This window comes from Malania oleifera, chromosome 3 (genome assembly GCF_029873635.1).
Source record: "Malania oleifera isolate guangnan ecotype guangnan chromosome 3, ASM2987363v1, whole genome shotgun sequence".
Taxonomy (NCBI): Eukaryota; Viridiplantae; Streptophyta; class Magnoliopsida; order Santalales; family Ximeniaceae; genus Malania; species Malania oleifera.
The window spans coordinates 14,395,521-14,405,416 of NC_080419.1; the positions used below are offsets into that span (position 1 = coordinate 14,395,521).

Here is a 9,896-nt window from a genome sequence, read left to right on the forward strand (position 1 = left end):
ACAAAATAATAATAACAATGCCTTAATTTAAAAAGTAAAATGGAGAAGACAAGCAATTTATCATTTTCTCTTAGCTAAAACGTATTTAGTAGACCTTTTGATTTTAGCTTGAGAAACATTTCCAAATTAGCATATGCAAATGCAAAATTCAAAAAAATCACATTAAGTTCTTCATGAATTCTCCCATTATCAACTTGGTTAACATCACATTTTGTAAGCAAAATGAAATGAAATGGTTGAGAATTAAATGAAATGAAATTAAAAAATATGCAAAAATGAAGTGACAAAATTAGGGACACACTCGAAACAATTTCTTTTTTTTTTTTCCCAAATTCAAACGTAATTAAGAATACCCAAGATGTTGATGAATGTATAGGAAAAGTGAGTAAAAAATCAAAAAGATTCATAACTTGGCCAGAGTTGCCGCTGAAGCCTTACCTCATATTAATATTTTGTTTAAGCATTTTATCGAACATGCGCTTGAAATTTGTTTTGTAATCAGTTGAATTTATAGATTATATCAACAATTTAGTGCATCCAAAATTGTGCCGCCACCAGAACAAAAGAATTTCAAGATCACAAAAACGAGAAGTTCAGAAAACTTTAGTCCCTCTTTGTTGCAGAACAAAAGAAAATTGAAATCTGTCATTAACAATGTTACCGCTTAAGATTTTCATCGTGGGTTGCTGGCAAATATTCAAAATAAATTATCAAATGATCAAAGACAGAGTGAAGCCATCACGCGAGACGGAGAAAACAGCAGCACTAAGGGACAAAATGGCAGAAAGTGAAAATGCCATATCGTAGTTGAGCTCAGAGTGTCACAGTAATGGCAGAAAGTGAAAATATCAGCGTAGGAGAAGGGGATGGCAGTTTTCAGTTTCGTAAACAAACCCACAAAATTTTTTTTTTTTTAAAAATGTTGGACAAACTTGCATGAATCCAGAAATTCATGAACTCGATCATGGCAGAAGACGGGGATTTGATAGAGCTCGCCAAAACCCAGCTTACGTTATGCATATAACGGCAACGTTCGTAACACGCGACAGTACACTATATTCAACTTACCTAATCCAAAAACGGAAAAAACAGATGACCATGAAGACGCCATGGCGATTGAGATTCGAGATCCTTCATATGTCATCATTCGTCACAGCTTCGAAGGATCGAACAACGCGCGCTGCGCATAAACCCGTCTCATCTCCTTCAGCATAGCCAACTGTTCGACGGAAAAAACACAGCTCCCGTGAGAGTACATCGTCGTCTGAGCCACCGGCGAGTTCACCAACACCTGAAGAAGTTGCTGCCGGTTAAGTCGTCCCAGTCCTCCGAAACCCGCATGAGCAACGGCGTCATTGTTGCGAGGGTTTTGAAGAGCAAAACTCGATTTATCGCACTCGCAGGGCATGGACTGAAGCACCCGCATCTGCGCCTCCAGGAACTTGATGTACTTGTAGACCTCTTCGAACATTGTCGCCGTGTCCATCTTCTTGTCCCACGGCAACAGCTTCTGCAAGCATCGCGTCTTGTCGCCGATCCTCTGCCGCCTCTGCCTCGCCAACCTGCTGTGAGGAATCACAGCCGGCCGAGCAGGAGCCGGAGCCGGCGCCGGAGCGTCTCCTGAATTGTACGGGCTTAAACAGTTTGTTAGCCTGAAGCCTCGCACAATCGCGTCGAGCGTGTACGCATCGGACTGTGATGGTGAATAGGTTCGGACGCGCTTGTTCGACGACTCGGCTAGCCAGAAATTGTCGGCAACTCGGTCGTCCCTCTCAGTGCTCGCGAGTTCGTCGAGGGAGTGAAGACTCGGCAGATGATGAAAACTGCTCGAATTGCTTATCAGCTTCGACGACATCAAATCCGAGCCATTAAATATGAAGTTGAATGGCTGTCTCGATTCATCCACAACGTCGTCTTTGTTCATCGGTTCTTCTTTCGGCATTTTCATCTTTTTGCGATCACAATCGATGGCTCCTGGACCTGGCCGTTGATGATCTTCTCCCGCAACCAAGGTTTGCTCGAGCTGCTGCGCCTGAAAATACGAAAGAGAATCATCGGCAGCGAACCCGAGAGGCGCAGGAAACCCGATTTGAGAAGTTCCGATCGCAGAATATTCAGGAAAAGGCAAGAGAGCCTTCTCAGGAGTAGTGCTAAGGGTCAACAAACCCTGAAGACTAATACCGGAAAACATTGCGTCGAGACCCGAACCATCGCTCGTCTGGTCAACGAGCGACGGCAAGAACTCACCGGAACAGTCACCATTGCAGAACCTCATTGGAAGATCTCTCTCCATTTCACACACAGAGGATGAGATAGAGATGAAGAGAAAATCTTCACGGCGGTGAATAAATACTACCACCTGGAGGCCTTGTAACGGCCACGTGTCCTTTCGCTTCCAGCGTTACGAAGTAGTGTTTTGTTTTCATTCAGAATTGAGGATTGGCCGATTGGGTATTGAGAGTGGGAGTAACCGACAGGTGCAGGTAGCCCTCCGTCGCTTTCGGCGACAGCGGCTGCAGCCCTCTGCCTGCGAGTCTGCGACCGAAACCGACTTTCGCTGCCGGTGCGCGGCGGCACTTGAAAGCTCGAAGTTTTGTTTTTTCGCGGGTCGGATGCTGGCCGTTGGATAATTATTTGGGTGTGATCGGACGGCAGAATTGGAAGGGGATCGCATAGAAAAGCTTGTGTATGGCACGTGTGGTAAATTTCTGTTTTGTTGTGGTTTGTTTGGAGTTTTGTCGGGAAGCGGAATGGGTGAATGGGGCTGAAGAAGGGTAATATAGGAATGAGGAAAGAATGAATTGAGAGGGAGCGTGTTGGGCACGTGACATTCGTACTGTTGATGAGCTGGGAAACGGCTTTAGCTGTCTGGGATGCGCTGTCGTTACGGTGGGCTTCACGGAAATATGAATTATACACCAAATCAAGGATCGGGATCGCACGTGACATTAACGTCTTATACTACACGTGGCATCATTCTAATTTTGATTAAGCGGACCCTCCAACCATTTACATATTTGCATAGACTAAACAAACAGAATTCTCGAAATATTTGATCGACCCGATATAAAATAATCGAATTCAACTGAAATTTGAATGTTCTCATAATTACTAAACTTGAATTCAACTTAACTATAAGTTCATTAAACTCGAACTCAACTTAATTAAGATTAATTTGATTATAAATTGATATTAAATACATATATATATAAATAAATATATATATATAATGTGTATATAATATTGAATCTATTTAAAATATATATTATATGACATATATAATATAAAACTAATAAAATTAAAAATGTTTCATTAGACTCAAAACTTAACTCGAGTACTATTATTAAATTCGAATTTTAACTCGTTAAAATAGTTGAATAGCTCAAATTTGAATAAAATCGAGTTGAGTTAGGGGATGAGTCAACTCCAAATAACTCACAAGTTTGACTTACTTATACCCCTATTTTTTTTTTTTTCTATAATCTCATTCTTAATTTTAAAATTTGGAAGGATAAAAAAATTATCTCTAATTGTTAGCTTTACCGTGATCCCAAGAGAGCGGAGTGAACTGGTATTTTTAAAATTTATCCCCTAAATATTCCTCCTAACAGAAGTATGTTTACAATCCTATGGTCAATCTAGTGCAAGTAATATAGATATAACAGAAATTAAGTAAAACAGTTTAATCAATCATACAAGCACCAGAAAGCAGTAAAAAGAGAGTGACACGCAGATATGTTATCGAGATTCGACCAACTGCCTACGTCTCTGCCTTGGCAAACTAGCACAAGGATTATCACAATAACTTGCTCACTTAAACGGGTGGAGCGGCACCTATACAAATCAGATCAATTAGCACAAGACTGACTTCAACCTTTACATCAATCCTTACCGGACTGGATTACCGCCCCTTCAGGCCACGTTTGAAATCTCTCAGATATACAGTCAAAAGGTACAATATAAGGGTGTTTTCACGTAAAGCAGATTTGTACCCCAAATGCGCACAATCACAAACACCACAAATGATTTAAAATGTAAGGTCAGTGTGGTCTAGATAGTTCAACTCTCAAATATATTTTCTATCAGTGTAATACATACGTGAGAGTGTCAACAAGAAATCTTTGTATTTCAATGTGTTCTCAATCAAGATGCTCAAACAAAGATATCATGCAAGTTTCAAATATTTCAACTAGTGTATATGTTTGGTTTGCAAAAGTTAAGAAATCTTTGTATTCAGTAAGTAATATAAACTTGAATAAATATTGCCACAAAGATTTGTATATCAAACACAAATATCTTTTCACAAAAATGTCAATATGAATACCACAAGATATTTGAGTAAGTTTGAAAATATTTTGCAAGCCAAAAACAAATACAAACTTCCTAAGATATTGCAATGAGAATGCAAAACTCGGAAGTTCAATACAAGTCTTCTTAGGATGGGCTTATTAGCAAAGCCTCCTAAGAATACTTAGGTTATGCTCTCGTAAGAAAAATCGATTCAAAACACTTCAAACAATGAGAGCAAACCTCTAAACAATAACACTCAATACACTTACAAATGATACAAAGAGATGAAGAAAGTAAGTTTGAGTGGATTTAGCAAGAGTATGAGTAGTAGGATGTATTTAGCTTAAGAGAGAATTTTTGAATATTTGCTAATCAATACCTCATTTTCCCAAATGAAGGGGTATATATAGACATCCCATGATTTTTGATCGTTGGGGACCTATTAGGAATTGTTAGAAAAGTTTAATGACATTTTAAACATTTTAACCCTATTTAAAAATATTAACTGCGGTAAAAAATGAGGGGCAACCCGAGAGGTCCGGTCAACCAGAACAGTTTCGGTCGACTAGGAGAAGGCGATTTTTCAAATCTCCGAGGTTCAGTCGACCAGACCATTTTGAACTGATTGGTTCGGTCGACCAGACTATTGGGATTTTTCCCGAGGACCCTTGGTCAACTAGGTAGTTGGAGTTCATTTTTGTCCGGTCGACCAGATGGTCAAACATTTGACCCCAGGGGGGTCTCGATCGACCAGGAGTTTTGAACTACCTAGCTTCGGTAAACCAGGACCTTGGTCAACAGTTGACCCAGATTTGGTTCCGTTGACCAGGCCAAAATGACCTGTCTTGGCTGGTCGACCAAAAGTGCACAATGTGTGCATTTCGGTCCTATTTCAATACACATTCACCCTAATCAAGTGCCTATCAAACATATGAGCAAATGTGTGTGTCCTAGGGTCATTTATGTCCAATAATGAAGACACCGAAAAAGTTCGGTGTCGGTTGACCTAAATCCTAAGGTCTTTTTCTACGGTCACCTTTAGTTCGTATTTGGTTTGAGCTTACATAATAAACCATGCAAGTGTTGTGTGTACTTATTACAAACCAAATATCCTAATTACTATTACAGACAAATTTCACTACTGAATATTACAATTGAGAAATAAATTTGTCTTCAAGCTTTAAGCTTTCACGTGTCATCAATGTATCTGCTAACATAGACCTGCACATGAATTAGATATTTATTAAATATAGGAATATTTGTCATTATCAAAATCGGGCGTGACCTATAAGGTCAACATTCTCCCCCTTTTTGATGATGACAAATATGACCAGCAGAAATATAGGGTTAAGCCTAAGAAGGCTCCACCTCACAATATGCATCCAATTTATTTTTAAAACATAAGTTCTTTTTACCCATTATTTTTGCCTCTTTCCATCTCCCCCTTTTAGCAACAATAAAAAGGGTCAAATAAGTTAAAATCCTAGGCAATGGGTGATTATTACATTTATACTTTTGGAAAGAATTTTTGAAAAATTCAACAGAGTGCCATTTGTAAATCAGACTTTCCAAAAGAAAACCTATATAAGTGTAACCTGTTTGAGTTGAAATTTCCTAACAATTTATCCACAACTACTCAAACAGTTCAGTATGGTCAAATACTCAAATATATACGTTCAAGATGATTATTTAGTGGACAATTTGTGCTTCTTAGATGATAATCAATATAATCAAGCAATAGGAGTACAAAGTATGCATACAATCAATAATCAACTTTTACAAAGTCTAAAGCAAGAGGATTAGTTAATCAATAGTATCAGTTGCTAAAACTTGGAAAGTTCCCATGAGAGAGCTCCCCCTAAATTTATGCAAGTTATGAAACATTTAAGTTTAGGAAGCTTCTCTACTATGCATTAAGCCTAACTCACGTCTAATTTGTATGAACCTATCCTCAAGTAGTGGTTTAGTGAATATGTTGGCTCACTGTTCATTAGTGCATACAAACTCAAGAGCCATATTTTTTTTTGCACATGATCACGAAGAAAGTGATGTCTAATCTCAATGTGTTTAGTTCGTGAATGTGAGATAGGATTTTAGAGATGTTAATTGCACTAGTATTATCACATTTGATCGATATTGTTTCATAGCGCAATCCAAAATCCACAAGTTGTTATTTCATATAAAGAGTTTGGGCACAACAACTTCCAGCCGCAATGTATTCAGCTTCGGCTGTGGATAGGGGAACTGAGTTTTGCTTCTTAGAGAACCAAGAAACAAGAGATTGTCCTAAGTAATGACAAGTGCCGCTAGTGCTTTTTCTATCAACCTTACTACCGGCAAAGTCAGCATTAGTGTAACTAACAATCTCAAAGGTAGTATGCTTAGGGTACCACAAGCCTAACTCTATAGTCCCAACTAGATACCTAAGGATTCGTTTAACAGCTTTTAAGTGAGATTCCTTAGGGACTGCTTGAAACCTAGCACACATACACACACTAAACATAATATCAGGCCTACTAGCAGTGAGATATAGGAGACTCCCAATCATGCCACAAATTAATTTTACGTCAATAGGGATTCCTTGCTCATCTTTATCAAGCTTAATGGAAGAGTTCATAGGTGTACCAAGAATTTTACATTCTTCCATATTAAATTTCTTTAGCAAGTTCCTAATGTATTTAGATTGGCATATGAAAGTTCCATGATTGGATTGTTTAATCTGTAGCCCTAAAAAGAAACTAAGCTCACCTATCATGCTCATTTCAAATTCACTTTGCATGCATTTGGCAAACTCATTACACAACTCATTATTAGTTGCTCCAAAAATGATATCGTCCATATAAATTTGAACAAGGAGCATATCATCATTTTTGGATTTGATAAAGAGTATAGTGTCAATCTTACCACGGGTAAACCCATTTTCTAGTAGAAACCCACTAAGCCTCTCATACCAAGCTCTATGAGCTTGTTTCAATCCATACAAGGCTTTAGATAACCGGTAAACATGATCAGGATATTTATGATTTTCAAAATCGGGTGGTTGTTCTACGTATACCTCTTCATTTATGTAGCTATTTAAAAAGACGCTTTTAACATCCATTTGAAACAATTTAAAATTTTTAAAAGCGGCAAAGGCAAGTAACATACGAATGGCTTCTAATCTAGCAACAGAAGCATATGTTTCATCAAAGTCAGTCCCTTCTTGTTGGTTATACCCTTGGGCAACTAGTTTAGCTTTATTCCTAGTTACTACCCCATTCTCATCTTTCTTATTTCTATATACCCATTTGGTTCCAATGATGGTGTGCTCATTTGGCCTAAGAACTAAGGTCCACACTTTGCTTCTTTCAAATTGATTAAGCTCTTCTTGCATGGACATCACCCAAGACTCATCTTCTATGACTTCTTTAATATTTTTAGGTTCTTCTTGGGACAAGAAAGCATAATGATTCACTATATTTCTCAAGGAGGATCTTGTGGCTACACCACGTGATGGTTCGCCTTTGATTTGATCTATAGGATGACTTCTAACGTATTTCCAATCCCTAGGCAACTCCTGATTCCCATTTTCATTATCTTCAAGTGATTTTTCATTTGCTCCTTAATTTTCACTTGCATTGTTTTCAATAGACATTTTCTCTAAGCACTTTCTAATATCAATATCATCTTTATCATCTTTATTAGAAAATTGATTAGACTCATCAAACACAACATGAATAGATTTAATCACAGTTAAAGTTCTTTTATTGAAAACCCTATATGCTTTACTATTAAGTGTATAGCCTAGGAAGATGCCTTCATCAGATTTAGAGTCAAATTTTCCTAGATGCTCATTATCTCTAAGTACAAAGCATTTACAACCAAGCACATGAAAATAGGAAATATTAGGCTTATGGTTGTTCCATAATTCATAAGAGGTTTTATTAATTGATGGTCTAATTAACACCCTATTCATAACATAGCATGTAGTATTAATAGCCTCAACCCAAAAATATTTAGGTAAGTTATGCTCATTCAACATAGTTCTACCCATTTCTTGCAATGACCTATTCTTTCTTTCTACTACACCATTTTGTTAAGGTGTCCTAGGTGCAAAGAAGTTATGTGATATGCCCTCTAAGTCACAATATTTTTCTATGCTTTCATTTTTGAATTTCGTGCCTCTATCACTTCTTATGTGAGTGATTTTATTTCCTTTTTCATTCTGAATTCTCCTACAAAGTTTGGTGAATTGTTCATATGATTCATTTTTATGTGCAAGAAACAACACTCATGTGAATCTAAAAAAGTCATCAACAATTACAAAAGCATAAGATTTACCACCAAGACTTTGCACAGAATTAGGCCCAAATAGATCTAGGTGAAGCAACTCCAGGGGTCTAGTAGTATATATGAATTTCTTTTTCTTAAAACTAGATTTTGTTTGCTTACCCATTTGACATGCATCACATATTTAATCTTTTACAAAAGACATCTTAGGCAAGCCTTTAACTAGCTCTTTTCTAACAAGTTTAGATAGTAAATCCATGCTAGCATGTCCCAAACGCCTATGTCATAACCAACTAGCTTCATTTATAGCAGAAAAACATGTCACTTGTTGTGAAACTAGATTATCAAGAGAGGTAGTATAAACATTTTCATGTCTATCAGCAGTAAAAAACACTTTGTGATCTGTTTTATTTTCTACTATGCATTTGTCATTTTTAAAAGATACTTTATATCCTATGTCACACAACTGGCTTATGCTAAGTAGATTATGTTTCAGTCCATCAACCAGAAAAACATTATCAATAGTAAGAGAAGAATCCTTACCCACCTTACCTACCTCGATGATGCGTCCTTTGGCATTGTCTCCAAATGTTACGTAGCCTCCATCCTTGGGAACAATTGATGTGAATTTGCCTTTGTCGCCGGTCATGTTCCGTGAGCACCCACTATTCAAGTACCATCTGTCCTTGGAGGAGGACGATCTTAGGCATACCTGCAAAATAAGCTAAGTAACTGATGCTAGTCCCCAAATTTTGTTGGGTCCACGGGGGTTAGTAGCAGGATCTCCCTTAACTACCCATACCTCCCTAATTCTAGCATGCTTATTCCTAAGTGGACAATCAAATTGAATGTGACCAATCTGTTTACATTTAAAACATTTCAATCTACACTTAGGTTCTTTAGGAGGAATATGAGATTTTGACTCACGTGTAAAATGTCTTAAGTAAAGATTAGGTCGTCTAACATTTTCAATACCATTAAAACCAAGACCCTATTTGCTTAAGGAGTTTCTTTGGGCACCAAATAATTTTTCAAAAATTTTTTTGCCCTCGGTGAATTTAAAAAAAAATTTGGAGCTATCCTCCAATTTTCTCTCAAGCTCAACAATAGTAGTATCCTTTTCTTTTAAAATAGAGGCATGAGAGGTTTTTTCCATATTAAATAATTTTGACCAATTTTCACATTTCTTTTTCAAATCATTATTCTCTTTGGTCAATTTGCCTAGCAATTTTGAAACACAAATATATTCAAATTGTAATTTTCTAAATGTAGGCATGTTGTCAGAATCATAATCATCAGATGAATAATCAGAAGATGATGAACTAGAAGACAATACC

General features: G+C 37.3%; 1 protein-coding gene across 1 annotated transcript; it reads right to left on the reverse strand.

Moving 5' to 3' along the window:
* Positions 1–594: 594 nt before the first annotated feature.
* Positions 595–2,316, reverse strand: LOC131150197 (uncharacterized). The gene has a single exon (XM_058100788.1). The coding sequence runs from the start codon at positions 2,291–2,293 to the stop codon at positions 1,151–1,153; it is 1,143 nt and encodes a 380-aa protein (XP_057956771.1). The 5' UTR covers positions 2,294–2,316; the 3' UTR covers positions 595–1,150.
* Positions 2,317–9,896: the final 7,580 nt, after the last annotated feature.

What these genes read in the sequence shown, in the direction of transcription:
- LOC131150197 (XM_058100788.1), bottom strand. Translation starts at nt 2,293, where the DNA reads ATGGAGAGAGATCTTCCAATGAGGTTCTGCAATGGTGACTGTTCCGGT.